General features: G+C 39.2%; 1 protein-coding gene across 1 annotated transcript in view; it reads right to left on the bottom strand.

The window, feature by feature from the left end:
- LOC136866321 (pyridine nucleotide-disulfide oxidoreductase domain-containing protein 2) overlaps positions 1-25,370 on the bottom strand; it is a 106,141-nt gene that overhangs the window by 37,651 nt on the left and 43,120 nt on the right. Inside the window, exon 4 of the mRNA XM_067143172.2 lies at positions 21,288-21,444. Within this exon, the coding sequence (XP_066999273.2) occupies positions 21,288-21,444 (157 nt within the window). The remainder of the gene's footprint in view (positions 1-21,287; positions 21,445-25,370) is intronic.

The raw sequence follows: 25,370 nt of genomic DNA, 5'->3' as shown, positions 1-25,370 counted from the left end.
GTTGTGAGAGGAGAGAAGGGAGAAGGAAATAGGTTCAGCAGTAGCCAGGGAGTTATTCCTCTTATTTTATACAATATTTCTATTATTTTATAATTAGGATTTGCCTGAGTAGAATTGTAGTGTAGTTATTTGATCAGTTTGTATTATGCTTGATTTATTATCAATAAATTCTTGTGTAATACACAGTACTTCCTTCATCTGATATATCTAGGAATATCTATATTTATTCAAAGAATATACTTTTTTCTGTTGATATTTTTATATTATTTTATATTTCTGTGGAGGAGATAAAAGAATGGCCGAAAGAGGCAGCTATAAGAACTGTGAGAGTGAGTGAGTGGCATTACGGAGAATGAGGGAAGAGTCAGTTTGAGTGAGATAATTAAGCTTTTAACAGAGGACAGGAATGAAGGCAGGTCTCCTCAAGCAACGTTCAGGGCGTGGTTAGTAGGCAAAAAGGAGAGGAAGGAAGATGAGAAGTTGTGGAAGGCAGGTGGGCTAATGTTTTAAGGGGAAGGAAAATGAGGGCTAAGGGTACTCATCACAAAGCAAATTCAGGGGAAGTATCAGTGAGGAATTGGTATGACTCACTGTAGGTAGAACAGCAAAGGAAAGATGGGGAACAGGGATGTGTGACAGGGGAGGCAAGAGGCAAGGGAAAAGGGAATGGTAGGAAAGGGAAATGTAGAGTAGAGGATAGGAAGAAGGAGGTGGAATAGGGGTTGTGAAAGGAGAGAAGGGAGGAGGAAATAGGTTCAGCAGTAGCCACGGAATCAGGGAAGTTAACGGAGACCAGGAGAGATGGGGATCTAATGAGGTGGGTGGGAATGAGGTTATGGTCATGGTCAACTCAATTATTTTTTGGCATGTGGTGAAAGAGTGTAGAGCACTGGTTCTGAACATTTTCAGCCTTGTTACCCCTATGACCTTTAAAATGTTATTAATAATCTTGACCATAATGGCCAATTAAAATGTTATCGAAGAAAACAACACATGCATACAAATGAACAGCAGCCTCGATTAGTGTGTGAGGAGAAAAAGGCCATATATGATCCATGCATTGATGATCTTGGAAAGAAGTATGAAGTTACAAAATGGGAAGTCATTGGCCTTATGATTGGCGCTAGAGGGACAATTCCTAAGGAGATGCTAAACTTCTTAAGAATAAACAAAATCCCTGACACCATTATCCAGACCATAGCGGACTCTGCATTGAAAACTTCATTGGTGATTGTTAGACACCATTTGTACAGCCTGACTTGAAGTTATTACTCAAGCCCTGCTTAATCCAAAACACCATATAAAATAAATATTGTTCATATGAACTGATTAGGAGGCCAGTTGTTTGATTTCCTACTAAGGGCGGCTATCAGGTGGATTATCTCTCTAAAATTCCACAAAAATATATGTAATTATAATTTCATTGTACAGTACTCCCTTAATTAATTAATGACCAGTTAATGTGAAGGTTGGAATTGTTTTGCATTCACAAGTTTTTTATGTTAGATTTAGTTTCAACGTGCATCTCAATTCATGTTCCACATTGAGACAGTTTCTGGACTTTGCTTTTACTGTTAGTAAAGTTGAGAAACCACTCTCACATTTATAAGTGGTAGCAAAGGTATTATCATTCCTAGAGCTCTGTCAGCTATAATAGGATTTTGACCACCTACTTTTAGCCAAAATATACCGAGGTCATAATTTTTAAATTCCACTTTGAAATTGTTATCCTTGCATAGTACGAGAAATTCTACTTTGGTTGACATATCTTTGTCTAAAAATTTTATCATCAGTAGAAAATGGTCTTAATATCCAACAATTGGACTGATGATTGTCCATGTCTGGGAAATATTGCTTCAGTGAGTCTATTAATGCAGATAAATGGTGAATCACGGAATTTTCAAACCTGATTTTTTTCAGATTCGTCATTTACCAATTGCTCACACAGCTGTATAAACATCGACATATTGCTAGTTGCTTTACGTCGCACCGACACAGATAGGTCTTATGGCGATGATGGGACAGGGAAGGACTAAGAGTGGGAAGGAAGTGCCGTGGCCTTAATTAAGGTACAGCCCCAGCATTTGCCTGGTGTGAAAATGGGAAACCATGGAAAACCATTTTCAGGGCTGCCGACAGTGGGGTTCGAACCTACTATCTCCCGAATACTGGATACTGGCCGCACTTAAGCGACTGTAGCTATCGAGCTCGGTCGACATATTGCCAACTTAAACTCTGTGTTGGTAAAGTTCTAATTTACGCAGAGAACTTGCAACTTTATCCGGTGTTGTCAAGATAGTCATCATATTTCCTTGTAATGAGATTTCAGACTGTTAATTTTACTGAAAAAATCAGCAAGATATGTCAGCATTTCAACAGATGTTTTATCTTTTATTTTTTAGTACAATTCTATTTCTTTTTGTGTTGTCTGGTTTTCAAGAAACAATCCTATTTCTTCACCCTGTTTAAAACCATATTTAAAACTCTTCCCTCTCAACAACCAGCGAACATTGGTGTGGTACAAAAGACCATTAAATTTGGCACCATCTTCATCATACAAAACTTTGAATAATCTGGAACTCATAGCGCTGCGACGATTATGATTCACAACTTTTACTATGTCACTCAACGCACTTAGTAACTCTGAAGGAAGCATCTTAACAGACAAAGTGTAACGATGTAGCATGCAGTGGTAAGATAAAACTTGAGGGGCAACTTGTTTCACAAGTGCTTGAAATCCAGAACGAATACCCATCACGCCAACTACCTTTGACTAGTCCAGTCCTTTTTCCTCACTAAACTGTTTTAGCATTTTGAATACGTCTTCACCGCGAGCAGCGGTGGGCGAAGACTTGTAGAGCAAGTATTCCTCTTTTACACGGTCTTCTTTAATGAAAATAAAAATCCACAGCCTGTTTTCAGTCATACAACTGGGTCAGGAAATAAAATGAATGAAGCCCCCATCTAGCGGCGAGGATTGGAACTGTGCCAGCTGCCGAAGCCTGTCACACTCCTCTGGGGAAATGATTAATGACTGATGGATGAAAAGAAACAATACTGGAGAGTGTTGCTGGAATGAATGATGACAGGGAAAACCGGAGTACCCGGAGAAAAACCTGTTCCGCCTCTGCTTTGTCCAGCACAAATCTCACATGGAGTGACTGGGGTTTGAACCATGAAACTCAGCGGTGAGAGGATGGTGTGCTGCCACCTGAGCCATGGAGTAAATACCAGTAATTGCGAATATGAAGCTACATCGGGTGACTTGTCCATAAAACTTTCTTTAATTTCAGATATAATGGTTGCCAAAATGTCATCACTCAACTCTAAAATACAACTTCAAACTGTTGTATTGGAGAGTTATATTTGATTAATCTTAGCCACGTGTTACTCACCAATAACGAGCGACACTGCATCACACAAACAAGGTTTGATGAGTTCCTTTCCTACAGTGTGAGGTTCTTTGTTCATAGCAATACAATAAGAAATTTGATACAAAGCTTGAAGACATGATTCAGTTGCCTTTTGTACATTTCCTGTGGAATTCAATTGCAAAGACTTCAGAACACTCTATTTTCTCTTTAAAAAAGTTTTTTTTGCTAGTGGCTTTACGTCACATTGACACACATAGGTCTTATGGCGACGATGGGATAGGAAAGGCCTATAAGTTGGAAGGAAGTGGCCGTGGCCTTAATTAAGGTACAGCCTGGTGTGAAAATGGGAAACCACAGAAAACCATCTTCAGGGCTGCTGACAGTGGGATTTGAACCCACTATCTCCCGGATGCAAGCTCACAGGCGTGCGCCCCTAACTGCACAACCAACTCGCCCGGTCTCTTAAAAAAAAATCAAAAATCAATGTCTTTACCTGCAAACTGCTTATGAACTTTCTCGAAATGTTCTTTTAGTTTGCTCAGTTTCATGCTCTCTATACTAAGAACTTTATTACACATAACACACTGAGGCTTGTCTATATTCCCGTCAACAAGATTTGTTAAACCCCATTAAAGGCTTCTTTATACCATTGCTTTTTTTCCAGATCTAGAAGCCATGTCACCTACAAAAATTATTAAACACTGTTACAAAATGAGCAGACAATAGAAAAATACATGAACTACTTACTACTGGCTAATGACTTTTATTCTATTGTTCACTATGTTGCATGAAAATAACCTCTCATGATGCAAAATAATTGGGTGAAATTGTTGGTACTTACCTAAAAATAATACATAGATGTTTTTAGAATGGGGCGTAGGATCTTGTAGAACAGTACATACACTTTTACAGCTTGATACTAAGTATAATGCAAAACAAATGAAACGTGTGAGTTAGTACTCGAGTAAACTCAAACTGAGTCATCCTTGTCCCTCTCCTTTGCATGCAAGAAAGCAGGCACAGTGGCTAGAAAGGGATAGAACACAGATCGCCACATTTTATTAGTGAACATGCAGCGCAAGAGAGCAGATGCCACATGGTGCTGATCAGTGATTCTATTATGTACATACCAAAAATTACCAGCATTTTTACCCCTCCAGAATAGCTGTTTTACCCCCACAGGGATAATTATCCCCAGGTTAGGAACCCATGATGTAGAGGATATGGAAGTAGGATAGAATATTAGCAAAGAATTAGATTAACGCAGATGTTAAACAGTGTAGAAGAGAAAGAGGAAGGTAAGGAAAAGGTGATAATTTTCCATGTTTTTTTTTTTTTTTTTTTTTGCTATTTGCTTTACGTCGCACTGACACAGATAGGTCTTATGGTGACGATGGGATAGGAAAGGCCTAGGAGTTGGAAGGAAGTGGCCGTGGCCTTAATTATGGTACAGCCCCGGCATTTGCTTGGTGTGAAAATTGGAAACCACGGAAAACCATCTTCAAGGCTGCCGACAGTGGGACTCGAACTCACTCTCTCCCGATTACTGGATACTGGCTGCACTTAAGCGACTGCAGCTATCGAGCTCGGTTTTCCATGTTGTTACCAACAATATAAGGCAAGCAGGAAAAGGTACTAACATAGTCAGTGATGTGTGGTATCAAGTTGCAACACCATGGGAGAAATTCAAGGGAGTGCAGATTGTTCAGTGGGATACCGACTGGAGAGTGATCGTGACTGGGTATGTGGGAAATTAGGAGTGAGATTTGTAGATCCTAATGCATGGGTAGGAGATAGATGTATACACTCAAATGGCTTTCACTTAGGGGTTTTGTTTAGAAGGGCAATAGGGAAATGGGTTGGACTAGGGAATGGTGATGAGAGCATAGGAAGCTGGAAGTCAATTAAGGATGACATAAAATTGTTAATGTTAAACTGTAGAAGTATTGGAAAGAAAGGAATACATTTAAGTAATTTTATAGATATAAATTTACCAGATATTGTAATAAGTAGGACCCGGATTCTGATGACATGTCATCTTTTAAATGGTTCACCACAGACATTGCTAACTTACGAGGGCCATCCGGAAAGTAGTACCCGTTAGCGCCGCATGAAGCGCTGACAACTCGGGTAGCCACTGGGCAAGGTCAGACCACATCAGTGGCTTGTCTGCCTGCTCTGTGCAAGGTTGCGTGACGCTAGCATTGCCTGTGTTGTGTCTGTGATCGTTTAAAATGTTTAAACAAATTGAGAACCCCGCCAGTTGCGAAGTGAGGGCTGTGATTAAATTTCTTAATGCACGAAACGTTTGATCTTGTGATATTCATCGCCAATTAACGGAGGTGTATGGAGACAATGTGATGGACGAGTCGTCTAATCGGCGCTGGTGTCGCAACTTCAACCTGGGAGGGAGAATACACATGACGACGAGCGTTCAGGGAGACCATCTGTCATTACAGACCAACTGCTGAGCGCAGTAGACGAATGCGTGAGGAACGATTGGCGCGTCACAATTGATGAACTCTGTGAACATTTTCCTAATGTGTCTCGAACAATTGTTTATGAAATTGTCAAAGACCATCTGCATTATTCAAAATCTGTGCAAGGTGGGTCCCTCGCATGCTTACAGAGGAGCACAAAACCAAGCGTATGGCTGCAACACTGACGTTTCTGGGACGTTATTCCGATGAAGGAGACTCTTCCCTGACTCGCATCATTACTGGGGACAAAACATGGGTTTGTCATGCATCACCTGAGAGTAAACAACAGTCAACGGAGTGGCATCATGCTCATTCGCCAACCAAACCAAAAAAATTCAAGACAGTTCTGTCCACCAGGAAACTCATGGCAACCATTTTCTGGGATCGCCGAGGTGTGCTGCTCTTTGATTTTATGGCCCGTGGAGACACAATTAATGCTAATGCGTATTGTGAAACACTGAAGAAATTAAGGCGGGCAATACAAAATCGACGGTGAGGTCTATTGTCTATAGGCGTCATTCTCCTTCATGACAATGCCAGGTCTCATGCAGCTGCGATAACACAACAACTTTTGCAGCAATTCAAGTGGGAAACCTTCGACCATCCCCCGTATAGCCCAGATTTGGCCCCTTCGGATTTTCATATCTTTACGAAGCTTAAAGACTTTCTGGCGGGAAAAAAATTTGACAGCAATGAAGAACTTAAACGAGCCGTGACTACGTATCTCAATACACTGGCGGCGGAGGACTATGACGCTGGAATACAAAAACTCGTCCCATGTTATGACAAATACCTAATTTTGCTTATAGATTATGTGGAGAAGTAGTGTAAAGTATGCTCTTTCCAATAAAAATGTGTATTTTTGTTAATATTTACTCCTGTATCTTTATTGCGCAAATGGGTACCACTTTCCGGATGGCCTTCGTATATAGAAATCCTGTTCATGTCACCCATATTACAGAAATGCATATTTATTAAGTCATTTTTTGTCATTTTTCTAAGTATTTTATTTTTAGATCATTTTCTTGCTTTTTGCCTCATTATTGTAATTTTAAGGAATTTATTAGAATATTTTGTATGTTTTGAGTCATTTCCTCGCATTCTTAATGGTTTATGATGCATTTTTTGCATATGGTACTGGATAGTAACAGAAATGAAAGTGAGGATGAATACAAGACATGAGAATCTTCACAACTTTGTTCAACCCTTATTTCTTGGAATATCCACATTCCAGGAGACACACATGCGCTTGCAGCTAATCCGGAATTGATGTTGAAATCGAGGGGGTAAGAAGACAGACAACTGTAGGCTCAGTAATACCAGTCTGGTTAAGTACCTCAGTGGAACCATATGTGAGCTAAGTGGATTTGTGTTATCAGCCATGATTGTTTTTTGAGTGTATCTAAAATGCTGAAGTTAAAGCCATCTAGGGCTGTTCATTTCAAACAAATAATTTCGGAATTCATTGAGGATATTTTTACCACCGATGGCGAAATTCTTTTCTGCAAAACATGAAAGTGGCAGGAGATAGGATATTTACCGTTCAGCATCATATCGGTTGAGAGAAGCACATACGTGGAGTTCAAAATAGTAGCAAACGAAGAGTTTCTCAACTGTTACTCTCACAGTCATTCTCCAATGTGTTATGTAAAGACTTGTGTGAAGCTTTGGTTTCTTCGAACATTCCATTCTGGAAATTGAACAATATTAAACCGAGAGATTTCTTAGAAATGCATACGGGCTGTGTAATTCCGGAGGAGTCTACTCTGAGAAAGAACTATGTATCCCAATGCTATGGACGACACAATAAGGAATATCAGAGAAGAAGTCTGTGTAAAAAAAAATACTCGTTTGAATTGATGAAACAATTGATGTAGAGGGCCGTTACATTGCCAATGTTATCGTAGGTACGTTAGAAGTAGAAAAGCCTGGAAAATATATTTGCTTACAACTGAAGTTTTGCAATCTGTGAACCATTCTACAATATGTCGCCTTTTCGATAAATCAATGGGACTACTATGGACCGAGGGTGTAAGGTAAGATGAAGTTCTACTCTTTGTGACTGATGCAGCGCCTTACATAGTTAAAGCTGCCAATGCAATCGAAGCATTTTACTAAAAAATGGTGCATGTAACCTGCCTAGCTCACGCTTTTTGCAGAGTGACCGAAGAAGTCAGACCAAATTTCCCTGAAGTTGACTAGCTTGTGTCCCTAACTAAGAAGGTATTTACTAAGGCTGAATCACGCAGGGAACTTTTCACATCCTAAGCCCCTGACATTCCATTGCCACCGCAGCCTTGCATCACACGGTGGGGTATGTGGATCGACGCCTGTATTTACTATCATGACCACTTTCAGATAATGAAGCATGTAATAGATTCTTTCGACGTATAAGATGCCAAGGCCATTCAAATGGCTCAAGAATTGTTTTCGGATACACAAATGGAGGGAAAACTAGCGTGCATCAAAGCAAATTTCAGTTCCTTGTAGTCAATTATTACACGTCTTCAGGAGAGAGGCGTGGCTCTAGAAAAAAAAATGATCAATTTAGTCAGAAGAACCACAGATGAATTAAAATGCATTTGTGGTGGTTCTGGAGTGGCAGTGTCAGACAAACTGAAACGTGTTCTTGACAAGAACTCGGGTTTTAGTGTTTTGTGCTCCATCTCTCGGATTTTGGCGGGTGAAGATTTCAGCATTATTGGCATTGAAGAAGAACTTACATCCAGTAATTTAGTGCACTTCAAGCATGCTCCAATAGCATCTATAGACGCTGGTAAGAGCTTTTCAAAGTACAAAAAAAGTGCTGGTTGACAATCATTGTTCTTTTTCCCCGTGAGAATCTACGAATGGTCACAGTCATCTATTGTAATGTGGAGTGAGGTAAGTCTGTATAGTCTGTCGTGTATTTTAAGTGCACATTTTTCTTATTGTCTCTAATCTGATAAAGAATTCGAGTAACTAACGGTAAAAATTCTCTCTTTTTTGTTCTTCAGATGTAGCCTTAAAGTTCCACATACTATGAAGTGTTATTTTCCTTGAAGAAAAGAACACAGAACTTTGAGTGCCTAACAATAGACTGAAATAATAACCAGTATTTGTGTGCAAATAATTTGTATTTGTCAAATAATAATTAAATTATATTAGATACCTATTAAAATCATTTCAACACACAATGATGTAGTCTAGAAATAAAATTCAAGAAACTCAATCGTCAAAAGTTACCAGTGTTTCGCCCAGAGTGCGACACGGGCTCATCAGTTGGATACCGCACCTTTTCCAAGACACTGGCCGGCTAGCACGCCGGTAGCGACACCACTGCAAGCCATACATGTGATAAGCACAATGCAGTGCCGACGTACTAGGGGAGAATAGCCCGGGAGGGCGATATAGCAAGTGGAGATGCAATGATGTAGTCTATTTGTATTTTTTTGTGTGATGAAATTATGTCAGTTTCATTCAAATTTTTAGGTCATTTTTTAAGTTTCTGGGTCATTTTATGGGATATTTGCAGTCATTATATAGGTCATTTTTAAAACATTTTAGGTCATCAAAATCTGGGCCCTGGTAATAAGTGTTGAATCATGGCTGAGAAGTGATATAATTTTCTCACGGGACTGGAGTGTTTATCAGAGAGACAGGATAGGAATGGCAGTAGGCGGATTAATCATACTGGTGAAAGAAGAATTCTACGAAGAAAATTGAGTATGAAAAACATGAAATTCTCTGTGTAAGGCTCATCTTTAATGGGCAACTTGATGTTTTTGGGGTGCAGGAACACGGAAAAAAGTGACACCAATGCAAAATTATTTGATAACGCAATCAGCTATGCGGGAAACAACACAGGAAGGAATGTGATCGTAGCGATTGATCTCAATTTACCAAATGTTAACTGGAAAGATAATATGAGTGACGGCAAGCATGACCAACAAATGGTAAATACTGTAAGATAATATGGGAAGGACAGCTGATTCAGAAAGTGATGGAACCAACTAGAGGGAAGAAATGATACTAATAAAACTACATGAGCTCCATAGAGAAACTGAACTGATAGATGGTGTAAGTGACCCTGAAGCTACTTTTTGTCATAGTTAAAAATAAATGCAATAGAACGGGGGGCTGCAAAACTAGGACTATTTGAAAAAACCATATGGTTGATAAGAGAGACATGGGTAAGTTTTAAAAAGCAATAATGATCAGTGGAAAATGGTAAATAAAAATTTAAACAGTGTATAGGATGGGTTTAAAGCAATTGTTGAACTATGTGAAAGTACTTTTAAAGGTCGTGAGGAATAGTAAATACCCACTATGTTATACCAGAAAAATACAGAGATCAATAAGAAGGTGCAGGTTAGAAAAAAAATGAAACGGTTATGGAAGTAAGGAGAGAGTGAAGAAATGTAATAGGAAATTCAATTTAGCGAAGAAGTTAGCTAAGAATAACATGATGGCAAACATAATTGGCAGTCAAATGAATTTTAGAGAAAAATGGAAGGATATATACAACTACTTTAAAGTAGAAGCAGGTTCTAGGAAGGACATTCCATGTAACATTAACAGACAAGGGGAGCATATATGTCAGGACATACAGAAATATTCAGTCAACAGTATGAAAAGATAACTTGATATAGGTATGTCCAGGTTGAAGAGATGGCTAATACTGGTGAAGTACTGAAATTTACATATTATAATAAAGACATTTACAAAAATATACAAAGGTTTAAAGCTAGAAAAGCAACTAGAATCAATAAGATTTCTGGGGAAATATTAAAGGCCATGTTTTGGGATATAGTGCCATATCTGAAATGATTACTGTTTGCATGAAGGAGCTATACGAAATGAATGGAGAGTTGAAATTGTAACCCCACTGTAGACAGGCAAGGGTGATAAACAAAAGTGAATAATTACAGGCCAGTCAGCTTGACATGTGTTGTATGTAAGCTCTGGAAAAGCATTCTTTCTGAATATTTAGACTCGTATGCAAAATTACTAACTGGTTGGATAGAAGGCAGTTTGGGTTCAGGAAAATTCATTCCAGTGAGGCTCAACTGGTTGGATACCATAAGATATAGCAGAGATTTTAGATTCAGGCAGTCAAATGGACTGTATCACTATTGTCCTATCCAAGGTTTTAGATAGGGTAGATCATAGCAGAGTACAGATGAAAATAAAGGCTATTGGATTAGACAAAAGAATGGTGATTGGGTGGCTAAATTTCTTGAAAACAGAACTCAGAGAATTAGAGTACATGAAGCATTATCTGATCCTGTAATGACAAAGAAGAGCATTCCCCAAGGCAGTATTATTCCACCTTGATGTTTTTCTTATGTATATAATGTTATGAATAAAGAAGTGGAATCACAGATTAGGCTTTTTGCAGATGATGTTTTATTGGATAGAGTAGTAAATGAGTCACAGGATTGTGAGCAACTACAAAAAGACAATGCTATGAGACTGAGAGCAGACACTGATCGGTCAATTGATTGATTGATTGATTGATTGATTGATTTATATAGCTGTCAGCTTGCATTCAGGAGATGGTGATCTCAAACCCAGCAGTCAGCAGACATAAAGATGGTTTCTCATGGTTTCTCATTTTCACACCAAGTAAATGCTGAGGCTGTACCTTAATGAAGACCACGGTTACTTCCTTCCCACTCCTAGCCCTTTATTATCCCATTATCACCATAAGACCTACCTGTGTCAATGCGATGTAAAGCAAATTGTAAAAAAAAGAAAAAGACCTATCTGAGTTGATGTATTATAAAATCATACATTTCATTATAGAATGTTATACCTCTCAGCATTCATTCTGCAAGCCTGTGTGAATTAATTAAATGCCTCCACAATCCTTCATTTTGTAACTAGCTCTATAGCCTTGTTTAGTTCTATACTCCTTAAATCATTTGAACCTGAGTCTAAACATCGTTATCTTGGTCTCCCTCTACTTCTCTTACCCGCCTATGACCAATTCTATTTTCCCCCAGGTAACCTATCCTCCTCCAAACCCCTCACATAAAATTTATCTCCTCATTCCACTCAGTAAATTCCTGCCATTGTTCCCACCTGTTTGTGCTACTTTCATGTCTGTTACTTCCAACTTACGAATAAGATATAGTGAGACCACTCCCATACAGCAAAACAGTATGAAAACAGAAAGGTGTAAAGACGGAAGCACACGTCTTTCTTACAGAACAGTGTTTGATGTAACTGCAAAGCTCACTGCATTCTTTGCTGCACCTTGACCCAGTCTCACTTATTTATTATACTATCATCCTTGAAATGATTTGTCTGTTCCAGTTTTGTATTTCTGACCTGGCCTTTGATTCTCTTTAGTACGTATCTTCCCTACTGACATCACTTTAGTCTTGGAATGCTAATTTTCATATCATACTCACTGTACCTCTTTCCACGTTAAGACATTCAGGCTCTCAGCACTGTCTCTTAATAAGACCAAGTCACCGGCATAGACCAAGCGGCTTACTACATTTCTATGTAACTGAATTCCTCCCTGCCTCTTTATACCTTTCTTTAAATAATCCATACAAACCACGAAAAACAAATGAGAAACATTACAGCCTTATCTAACCCCTGTAAGTACCTCGAACCATGAACTCATTCTGTCATTAATTCTCACCATAGCCCAATACTGTCAACAATAATACCTTTCATTGCTTTTAATAATCAACCTTTCATCCCATAATAACTCAGTATGGCTAATATATTTTCCCTTGGTACTCTGTCATGTGGCTTCTCTAGATCTATGAATCGTTGACATAACTTTCTATTCTTCTCATAGCATTTTTCAATTACTTGGTGCATACCAAATCTGATCCCGATAGCCCCTCTGTGGTCCGAATTCACACTGGTTTTCATCCAATTTACTCTCAAACATTGATCATATCCTACATTCCAAAGTGCCTGTGAACACCTTGCCTTTTATGCTGAACAATGAAATACCTTGATGGTAGTTGCTAACCTTTTTTTGTTCCCTTGCTCACAGATAGGTGTAATTACTGCTTTTGACCAATCACAATATACCTAACTAACATTCCATGCTACTTTAATTACTCTATGAAGCCATTACATCCCTGCCTTTCCACTATATTTCACTATTTAAGGTCTAATATCATCTGTCCCTGCTGTTTTATGAAAAAGGAGTTTATTTACCATCCTTTCCACATATTCAAGAGTAATTTCACCAACATCATTGTCCTCTTTCCCATGATCTCGGTTGTTCGCAGCATCACCGGAAACATTTCTTTTTAGTTTGAGAAGATTTTCAAAATATTACTTCCATCTGTCCAGTGATTACCTGGCATCTATTAAGAGTTCACCTGATTTACTAAAAACACTATTCATTTCTTTTTCCCCCCTCCCTTTCTAAGATTCTCTGTTATTGTCCAGAAAGGTTTTCCAGCCCCTTGATCTGCCTTTCCAGGTTATTACTAAAATCTTCCCATGACTTCTTCTTCAGTTCAATAATTATTTGCTTTTCTCTATTCCTTTCATCTACATACAGCTCAATTTCTGCATCAGTCCTTGTTTGGAGCCATTTTTTATATGCCCTCCATATATGTTTACAAGCTCCTTTCATTTCATCATTCCACCAAGATGTTTGCTTTTTTCCCATTTTTACACATAGCTGTTCCTAGATATTACCTTGCTGTTTCTACTACAGCATCCCTCTATGCAACCCATTCTATTTCTATATCCTGAACCTACTTACTGTCTACTCTTTGGAACTTTACACTAATCATATCCATGCACTTCTGTCTAATTTCCTCATCCTGTAGATTCTCTACCCTTATTTGTCTGCAAGCAGATTTCACTTTCTCTATCCTGGCCTAGAGATACTTAGCTCACTACAGATCATATCACAGAAGAAAACCTGGAATACCCATTCATTTTCTGAATTTTCTGAATTCAAAGTCAGCTATGATATAGTTGGTTATGATATGTTTGGTAGTTCTACTACTCCACCATTGTCCAGTCCCAAGTCTGGAATGGGAAAGGAGGAGAGTTAGCTGGCTTGGCAACCAGCTGTAAAAACAGCTAACGCTGAGCGTCGAGTGACGGTAAATAACTCGACCCCCCATAGGGGCCAACAGCTTTGGGCGAATGAGCCCCTTTGGGTGGGATCATGGTCCCCACAGTGTAGGAAATGACACTGGAACCCATCATCTGTATCTCTGGCCCAACGGCAAAATGGACGGAGGAACCACCTTTTGTGATTCTCATCGGTCGTGGAGGCGGATGAGGTTATGCCAAACGGACTGGCCGTGAAGGCGCAACTCAATGGTATTTCGAGTCTGCGGCAGTCCACTGCAGTTTTACTAGAACCTGCATGTTGCATTTCATTTGTGCCGCAGGTTCTGAGACCATAGTGTGTGAGTCACTTCCTTGCAAGCTGCGATCCACCTTAAACAAAATCCTGCTTGTGACACTTTTTCCTGTTGTCACCCCCTTCAACTCAAGTCCAGCGGCAATGGGATAAGGATGTGGAGGCAGGTTTTTTGGTGAAACTGGAAGCCTCTAGTTCGGACCTGCACGTTGGCAGCAAATGTGTGATGGTCGTCTATCTGAGACCCCGTGACTACTCAGGAATTTGGTCCTGCATCTGTGTTTGGGCAGGCCTATTTAGGATCACCACTGCCCACTCTGAATGGGGAAGTCCCTAGAAAATGTGGGCTAAACATCAGTAGTCACCCCTTATGCGGTTGAAAAACGAAGATTATAGGAACCTGGAATGTTCGAACCCTACTTAATTTGAAAGACAATAACAGACCTGAGAGAAGAACAGCACTTGTCACCCATGAGCTTGGACGAGTGAATATTGATATTGCTGCCTTAAGTGAAACCAGACTGTCCAGGGAAAGTAAACTTACAGAGTTCAGCTCAGGTTACACAATCTTCTGGAAGGGAAAAGATGAGGGAGAACACCGCATTCATGGTGTGGGATTCACTGTGAAGACCACATTAGTGAATGATTATCAGCTAACTCCAACCGCTGTCAGTGAAAGAATTATGACTTTCCGAATCCCACTTTCTGGAACCAAATCTATGACACTCAACTCTGCATATGCTCCTACCTTGGATGCTGATGTAGAAACTAAAGACCAGTTCTACAACCTGCTGAGCACTACCATCACTAAAGTACCACCAAGAGACAAGCTCTTACTACTTGACGATTTCAACACCAGAGTTGGTAAAGATCACCAATTATGGTGCAATGTGATGGGAAAACATGGACTTCGCAACTGTATGCCAATGGTCTACTGCTCCTTGGTTTATGTGCTGAACATGAGCTCTTCATTACTAATACTTAGTTCTGCCTGCCTAATCGCTACAAGACCACTTGGATGCATTCTTGCTCAAAGCACTGGCACATCCTTGACTATACGTATCATCACCAGGCAATGCGATAAAAAAGATGTCCTTGTTACAAGGACCGCAAGAAATGTCGATGGCTGCTGGACAGCTCATAAGCTCCTTTTTTGCCGGTTGAGAATCTCAATCTGTCACAAATCACAAAGTACCATCCACAACCTGCCCAGAAAGAAATTCGATACTTCTAAACTTCAAATTGAATCCATTGCTACAGATTACAGAAATGCAATCTCAAACAAACTGGCTAGTCATCCAGTCAGCAGTGATAGTACAAATTAGGAATGGGCCATGCTTCAGAAGGTCATCACTGAGTTAGGTGAGGAAACAGTGGTTTTGTGAGGGGGAAAAAAAAGACAGGACTGGTTTGATGAAAATAATGAAGAAAAATGAAATGTATGATCAATGCCAAACGGGAAGCCCATCTATTCTATCTTCAAGATCCATCTTCTAATGTGAAGAAATCACATTTCTTGAAACTTAAAGGAAAATGTTAGGCAAAAATTTGGGAACCGGAAATCAAGAATAACTGGTGGCAACAAAAAGTTGAACTGCAAAGACTATCTGATGCCCGTGACCTGTAAAACTTCTATGCTGGCATAAAAGAGATATATGGTCCAATTCGATCTTCATCGGGGTCATTGAAGACTGATGACAACACCATTATTTTAACTGATAATGGAGAAATTTAGAGCACTGGAAGGAAGATTTCTCTGTGCTTCTAAATCCTGTCTCCAATGTTGGTGAGGACCTTCTTCGTAATGTCCCTCAGCAGTCCCAACAACCATGGATGGCAGTTCCACCTACATACAGAGACTTCACCAAAGCACTCAATCAACTAAAACCAAGAAAGGCTCCTGGTCCTGATAATATCTCCCTGGAACTGATACAAAATGGAGGTATACTCTTGAAGACTAGACTTTTCACACTCATCCTCTTGATATGGGAAACTCGAGAAATACCTAACAACTTGAAGAATGCAATCATCATCACTATCTTCAAGAAAGGCAATCGTAGTGTCTGTGGGAACTACCATGGTATATCGCTTTTGTCAATTGCAGGTAAAATTCTTGCAAGAATTCTATTAAACCGGCTCAGAGTTATCTCAGAGAGGATTTTGCCTGAGTCTCAATGTGCTTTCCAAACCTCCAGAGGCACAACAGATATGATCTTCTGTGCTAGACAACTCCAGGAAAAATGCAGAGAACAACAGCAGCCTCTGTATTTAGTTTTCTATGATCAGGAAAAAGCCTTTGATGCAGTACCAAGATCTGCTATGAGGAAAGTATTGAGACATTTTGGATGTCCTGAACATTATGTGGAATTGGTTCAAGCTCTTCATGATGGCATGTCTGGACAGGTTCTTCATGGTGACTCAATATCAGATTCGCTCCCAATCACCCATGGATTGAAACAAGGCTGTGTGCTTGCTCCTACACTTTTTGCACTGTAAATGGCTGCCATGGTGCATGAATCATCTGCAAACAACTTAGGCCTTTTCAGTCTGGCGAGACTTCGCTCACAATGAAGTACTCTGGTTACCCAGGTGACAGAACGGCAGTATGCTGATGACACCGCATCACACCTGCAGAACTACAACAGTCAGTCAACTGCTTTAAAAAATTGCATGTGATCGCTTTGGTCTTGCCATTAATGCAAAAAAAACAACAAAGGTACTTGCACAACCTGCCCCAGGATTAACCTTTTCTGAGTTCAGTATCTCCATCTTAGACACAATATTGGAACAGGTTGATCACTTTTCATATCTTGGAAGCATCTTGTCTAAACGGTGCACCTGCGAACAAGACATTGATAAAAGAATTGGGGCTGCTCATACAGTATCCAGATGGTTAATGCACAGAGTCTTCATGAATAACGACCTAAAACTCCATACCAAACTCATGGTGTACAAAGCTGTTGTCATTTCCACGCTGCTGTATGGTTGTGAAACTTGGACACTCTATTGCCATGATATCAAAAAACTTGAGTGCTTCCACCAACAGAAAATGAGATTCATCTTGAATATTAACTGGGAGAACTATGTGACCAACACGGCAGTTCTGGACAAAGTGCATCTAAATAGCATTGAGGCAACAATCATCGCTCATCAACTGAGATGGTTAGGTCATGTTCACCGCATGGGTGATACCAGGCTTCCCTGCCAAATTCTTTATGGTGAACTTTGCTCCAGCAGTAGACCTCGTGGAGCCCCTCTTAAGTGTTTTAAGGACCAGCTGAAACACATCATGAAGACAACTGGTATTTATATATACAGACATGGGAAGAATGTGCTGTGGACTATTCACTGTGGCGGAACATTACATCCACCGCTGTCAACTTATTTGAAAGAGAATACCACAGGCATCAAGAAGCCAAGCGACAAGCAAGACAACTCCGTCAATTACAACCCCACCCTCTTCCACCCATTCAGTGCGATTTGTTTGGGTATATGTTTTATGCCAGGATTGGTCTGTTTAGTCATCGCAAACACATCCATAAACTGAGTTGAACTGGTCAATGTATGCAGGAAGAAGTTATTTATACTTGGATTGAGTTACAGCCAATGACGACAGTTGTTCTGCCCTTTTAAGTGTAACAGTGAATAACCTTATACATGATGAAAGAATTTGCAACTGCTAATCCTATACTAGTACAGAAGTCCAGTAAACGCTTCCCATTCCTATATTTGCTGTTGATCTTGATTACGATGTCGCTCAATAGTTAATTCTCATCTGCACCCTCACAAGATGAATAGACAGAAACAATTCTTATCCTTATTACCCCAACTGCAAAATCTACCCATATCTTTTGCTCATATATGAAGGTAATCCCAAAAATAAGGTCTCCTATTTTTTTATAAATGCACAGACCTGTTTATTTCTACAATGGTTTACATCATTTTACAGCTTGAACATTAGGCTATTTTTCTACATAATCACCATTTTGGTCAATGCATTTTTGTTGATGCTGTGACAGTTTTTGTATGTCCATGTCATATCAGCTCGCCGCTATGCCTTTCAGGAAGTTGTGAGCGGCGCTTCAGGAAACCTCAGGAACCAAAGTGCAGAGATCATCCAGAGTGATCCACCGATCTTCACGCATGACTTTCTCAACCTTCACGACTGTCTCGATGGAAATTTACGGTCTCCCGCTCCTTTGTTCGTTCGTCGTGAAATTCATTCTGACCAGCTGCAAACTCTCTACACCATTTATGGACATTTTTGACATCCATGCACGACTCACCATTCACTCTAATCAATTGGCAATGGATTTCAATTGGTTCAGTACCTTTTGTGTTAAAAAACCAAATAACTGCACGCACTTCGCACTTGGCGGTAACATCCAACGGGAGCTCCATTCTCAACGGCTGCCAATCCAAGACTGAGTGCCTCAGTGCGGCATGCACACGTTTATATGTGAGCGCGGGAAATACTCTTCACAATATTGTGACCAACAGTCACATGAATAAAGTTCTGTATTTATAAAAATATAGGAGACTTATTTTTGGGATTACCTAACAGAAATGACAATGTGTGATATAGTGTTCCTGATGAACGTTTCTAACCTATACTCTGCCCTTCCATTTGTAACACCTGTTAAGAATATTTCATAATCTCCTATCTCTTACTTGTTATCTCCCTTTACCCAAATATCATCAACTACTAACACATCCAGATTTATTCACTTTCACTTACTCAGCCAGTTCTGCTTTTTTCTTCCATAAACACCATTAATCCATCAAATTCCATTTCATTCGCCAAGTTGTTTCCAAGGAGTCCCTCGTCTGTCAAATGGAATTGGGCCTCTGTTACTCCCGTATGTTTGAGGACTGTTTAAAATATTCTAGGCTCAGTCAATTCTGTAAAGCAGGATGCTACCCTACTTACACATACAGAAGGTTGTTCAGGATCTCTAGCGATGAGTTTGAAGGGTGCTGGTGGAGCTGTTATCAATTTGAGCACGCCAAACCGGGGAGTGATGATTCACGTCAGAACTGAGAACATGTGTAGAGTTTCATGATATTAGCTGCATGATGCCGAAGCAGATTGGCGCTTATTAGGGGGGTTACATAACAGCCCTTTCCAATGCTAAATATAGCTATTCTGCAGTCGAAGTAATGTGTAAGAAACATGCTTTATTTATATCAAAGAACGAGATCAGTGCTGTATTGCATAAAAAAGGCAAAGGCCGAAGTAACTTAATTCCAGAGGGGAAAATACAGGCAACTCCACGACCAGCCACCAGCCGTATATCACAAGCGGTGAGGAAAGTGAAGGCCCTTGTCTCAGGTGGTAATACTGCACAGCCCCCCAAAAAACTATTGTACGTAAGTTGGGATGTCTGTTTCAATAGGACCTGCAATTAGAAAAGGGGTATTAGCACCGAGTTCATAAGCTGTTGCCTCGTCACATTTCAGAATGTCACACTAACGCTAGAAAGCTCTATGAGGGCTACCTGGCAGGAGGCAGATGGAAAAATGTGGTGACATTAAACGAAGCATATGTGTACCTTAATGACTGTAACAAACCCTGCTCGATTTACTATCGCCCTAGAGACAACAAAAAAAATCAAACATTGTATAAAGAATGTCAGGAAAGTTTTCCAAGGGGTTTCATGATCATCGCTGGATACTACTACAGTGGCAAGTTAACCATTCGCCATGTCGCTAATAATGTGAAGGTGAACTGTACATACTATCAGCAAGAAGTTTTAACACCCATTTTCAATACAGATATCCCAGTACTGTATGGGAGGGCGAAAAATCAGGTATGGGTACATTAAGGTAAAGCATCCAGCCACATCTCTTGTTTGACTCGTTTGTTCTTAGAGAGAATGGAGATGGAAACTGGAATCCATGCAATTCCTTTTACTGACATTCCAGTGAAGGCACCCGATGAGTCACCCATGGACTTCTGTGCAATCGGACTCCTACAAAGGGCCTTAGGAATTAGACATCCACGCACTATCAATGGCCTCTGGAAAGTACATCAGGAGGAGTGGGATAAGATAGACATGCTAGGTCTGCGAAAAAGTCTGCTTCATTGTTGTCGAGCTATAGCTAGAAATGCTGGCTTTCAAACTGAGCATGATCGGTGGTGGAGACGTGGCCTTTCATAAGCTAATTACCCTTCAAACATCATCCCCAGAGATCCCGAACGACCTTCTGTAGTCCAAATGAGAATTTATCCTACACACGCATGCGCGCACACACACACATTCATTATAGACTGCTATACCTTTCAGTGTTCAGTCTGCAAGCCTCTGTACATTCCATATTCCTTTATTTGCAACTAGCTCCATGACCTTGTTAGTTTTACACCCCTTATCCTTAAATTGTTACCCATCCTCATCTTGATCTTCCTCTGCTTTTCTTACCATCCATGGTCAAGTCTAATTCTCTCCTAGGTAAACTACTCTCTTCTGTCTGTCTCATAGGACCCACCCACCATCAAAGCCAGTTTATAATCCCAGCTTTTTCCAACCGGATGAGTTGGCCGTGCAGTTAGGGGCGCGTGGCCGTGAGCTTGCATCCGGGAGATAGTGGGTTCGAATACCACTGTCGGCAACCCTGAAGATGGTTTTCCATGGTTTCCCATTTTCACACCAGGCAATGCTGGGGCTGTACTTTAAATAAGGCCACGGCCGCTTCCTTCCCACTCCTAGCCCTATCCTCTCCAATCGTCACCATAAGACCTATCTGTGTTGGTGCAACGTAAAGCCACAAAAAAAAAAAAAAAAAAAAAAAAAAAAAAAAAAAAAAAAAAAAAAAAAAGCAGCTTTATCCATTAAGTTTATTTTTAACTCAGCCTTTATATCACCATTCCAAGAACTCTCCTGCCTTTGTTTCCACTTTTTTTTTGTACCAGCTACCAATCTTGTTACCTTAATGTCTGTTACTTCCAACTTATGAAAACAGGTCCTGAGACCACCTTGCTTTCAGTCCCATATACATTACATATTTATAGTTAAAATGAAAGATTTGATGTAATCATTATTATCATCAATAGCTAAGTAAATGAATATAATCTAATATTGACACTAATACCTGCTTCCCTCAGGGGCCGTGACTGCGCAGCTGAGGTTATCCTACGCCACACAGATGGAGCTTCAAAGAATGTCAGCAAGTCAGATGGCGGAAGATCTAACATCTTGTTAATGACATTTGCTAATCTTCCTAGCTGTGCCTCATAGTGAAAGTATGCCTGCAGCAAGTGAAAACATCATTTAGAATGAAATATCATTTCATGGGTTTTGGAACATATGCAAACATTATCTTAACTTCTTTCTATATATTTCATCAGTATTGGAAGTTTACATCATTGTTACAGAATCTACAACCAAGGCTGAACAACTCCTTGATATACAACGCTGTTCAGTGCTTACTTCAACTTCAGAAAACTTGTTTGAAGAGCAGTATTTCTTATTCTTATAAAGTGTATTAATTTATTTCATTTATAGCATAATGATCATGCACATATATAAACATATAAGATATAAATGACTAATAAATATACATTATGGTTACTCATAATCTCATTGGTTTCAGAAATATAATTCAGCTTTTAACTAATACTTTTCACCGTCTCACTAGCGATGGTGATTTTTTAGCATTTTGAAAAAATCAGTAGATTTGTATATTTAGCATTTTGTAGTGTGTATACACTTGTAATTTAGCATTAAGCTTTATTTTGAAGAAAACCACAGAATCTGAGTCAATTCTGATAAATAGGTAAAATGATCTTTAAAAATAGGCTATTAACATGAAAGTAAAATCACTTTTGCATAGAACTAATAGTAAAATAAGAATGCACAAAATATGATGAAATTTGACATTTGTTTTAAACTCATACATAGACTAAACATAACAGAAAAAAATATCATCAACAATATCAATTTTCCTCATTTAGCTTCTGTCAGGTTGGCATGCTTATAGCACCTTTCCAACTGCCTCTATCCAATCACCATTGTTCCTCCTTAACTGTATTCCAATCCAGGTTTTTTCTAATTACACTATTCTTGATTGTTTTCAACCACCTTAGTTTGGATTTTCTTGACCTCCTTCCTTCTATCTGGGTCAATCATCTGCTTCAATATCCTTCCTTCTTCTATCCTTTTAACATTTCCACACTATCTAAAATTAATTTTGTCTATTCTGTTGTAAAGTTTTTTTCACTCTGATCCCCCCCCTTGCAATATTCTCATATCTTAATCTGTCCTTTCTTATCTTTCATATCATCTTAAAATTTTCATTTCACTGTCTTTCTTTCTCCTATCTTTTTGCCAGTGTCCAAGTCTCTGCTATGTATTAGTATTGGGCAGTAATACATCTTATACATGACCTCTTTACACTTAATTGGTACTTCCTTCCTCCACATCAGGTTTCTCAAACTCTGGTAAAATGCATTTCCCTGTTGAATCCTTTTGCTGATCTCCATGTTCAGGCCTGCATTCTGCATCAGTCTGCTTCCCAAGTACTTTAATCTCTCCACAGTTTCAAGGTTTTGTTCCCTAATTTTTATCATTCCCTTCCCTTTTTCCTCTAGTTAGCAGCATTGTCTTACTCTTTTCCATGATGATTAATAGGAAAAATAGAATGGTACAAAATCAGAATAATAAAAATAATAATAATAATAATAATAATAATAAAGCCATGTTCATTAATCAGTGACACTGTTGAGGAAAATCATGGAACATACCCCAAACATTTTGTTTTGTCATTTGTGTTTTATCACCTACAATAAAACTGTACATCTTTCAGCATCTACAATCTTGGTAGGACCCCAAATACATTACAAAACTGCTTGGGCAAATTCTGGGTATCTGAGCTTAACAGCCAACAGCATTTACAGATTGTTGAAGAGGACACAAAATTCCTTTTTTCAGAAAAAGAATAAACACATAAAGTTTTATTTGAAAAATAATGTTTTGCTTTTACATAGCATTTTAATAAAATGTTGAATTTTAAGTAAATTTAATATTTTGTTGCATTTTCAAAACACATTCAAAAGTAGTTTACAGGTTGTGCATTTTGTGTAAAATCACTACAGTAAAAAATCACCACCCCTACTAATCACAGTAGAAACATATTTATACCTAATCCAAGTTGAACAATTTGAAGCACAGTACTTATAACGCAGAACTACTTACAATTAAGTTTGTGGTTTAAACAAATTCTTAATGGAAAATAAATGTTTACAAAAAATTGCTTTAATGATGATTTTAAATGTATGTTCATTAATCTGACAATGTAATGGACCTGTCTTTCAAGAATGTTTGATTTCAATATTTCCTTACCTACAAGCGAAGACTTGATTTTGTTCAAGTCTTATAAGAAAGCGACTTTTCTATGTCTGAAAACTTCCCTTCCAGTAGACAACTGTGTTTTGAAGATGAAAATTCATCATCATATTATCCTTATTCTAAAGGCTAAGCTTGTTGTCGCAGCCAGAGATGTCTATCTTTAACTCAGTGTAGGTCTTGCTGTTCATCCTCAGAAACAGGTTCTTGAAGTAAGACATTCTAGATCATCCTCCTTCGCTTTAACTGGCATTTCTTCCTTCAGAAACATTGCAAAGCTGCGGAGCTCATGATGTAGTCGAAGATCCTGCACTGCAGATAGTAACTAATAAATTGTATTTTCCTTTTTTTATTTCAGTGACCAGGGTCCATTTTTTTTTTCCTTCAGGTCTTCGGTACCGGTATTGCTCTTCATTTCAGTCTGACTTATTCTTTCCATTCTCCTCTAGACAGGCATTTCATCTGTCTCTAAACTTTTCCTGTTCTCCTAATGTCCAGATTTTACAACCATACAGCAGCAAGCTCCACATGAACGTACTGATAAAGATCTTCCGAGTTTGAATACCTATATGTATGTTGAACAGCAGGGCCTTTTTACCTTGGGAGATTTAGATCCCACATCAGAAAATTCTTTAAAACTGATCTTTTCCTCTTAAATATTGTACAAAACATAGTGAACCTAGTCCCAAGACTAGTGCCAGTATCTGCTTTTGAATTCTGTGGGTTCCTCCACTTCTCAAATAAATTTCATGTCTTTTTCTCTACAGAAACACAAACAAAACAACTGCATTGATTTGAAAATAAATAAACTTGTATTCCCACAGTTAGTGTAACCATCATGTAGGCCTATTGCAGAAATAATTCACCTCTCAGCATTTGATTCTCCCCTTGTATACCAGCAGCACTAGCGCAGCGGTAAGATTTATATTTTCTCTTTGAACTAGTCCTGTTTTGCTGTGAGGTAATATACATGTTGTTATAGTGGTATTTTTGTGAACACATGAGTGTGATAGCCTGTGATTACATCACAAACAGAAAGGTGGAACAATGGGCCAACGAAAAATTTTGCGGTGAACTAGGCAAATGGGCCACAGAGACATTGAACATGCTTCAGCAAACAAACGGTGATTAGGCAATGAGTCATATGCAATGTTTTGTTTTGAGTGACACAGGTGCTTCAGAGGTGAAAGAACATACCTTGAAGATGAAGAGCGATCTGGAAGACCTTCCATAACCATTACACCCAACAATGTGCAACGAATTTGGGAACTTGTGCATGAGGATGATTAGTGACAATGCAGACACTGTTCATGTGCATAACATTCAACAAAAAGGAATTGTAATAAACTGCATTGACAGTGTGCCCCTCACACATTGGATGATACACAAGAACACCTAGAACATTGTATGCCAGGATTACCATAACCTTATTGGGCGATTCATTTTGTCTAACCTTGTGTCTCCTTGGTGACCCCTGATGATGCCATTCACTTGACTGTCTCTTCAGTTCAGGTTCATAAGCATGTGCCCATGTTTCATCGACTGCAATAATGCGATTCAACATGGCTTGTCCTTCTGGCTGAAACCTCTCCAGATAGATGTGACATATTTCATAACAAGTCCATTTCTGTACCTCAGTTAAGTGACGTGGCACTCACTTTGCACAAAGTTTACACATCTGTAGGTCCTTGTGTAAAATGCGCCGTATTGTTGCCGCTGGTATTGCTGTATGTTCTCGCAATTCCGCTAGAGTCCAGCACCTGTCCTCATGTAAACACTGATCAATCACCATTATCCGTACATCTCTGTCCATGGACACTGGACGGCCTGG

The sequence above is a fragment of the Anabrus simplex genome, chromosome 3 (assembly GCF_040414725.1).
Source record: "Anabrus simplex isolate iqAnaSimp1 chromosome 3, ASM4041472v1, whole genome shotgun sequence".
Taxonomy (NCBI): Eukaryota; Metazoa; Arthropoda; class Insecta; order Orthoptera; family Tettigoniidae; genus Anabrus; species Anabrus simplex.
This window is presented reverse-complemented; position numbering and strand designations above follow the sequence as displayed.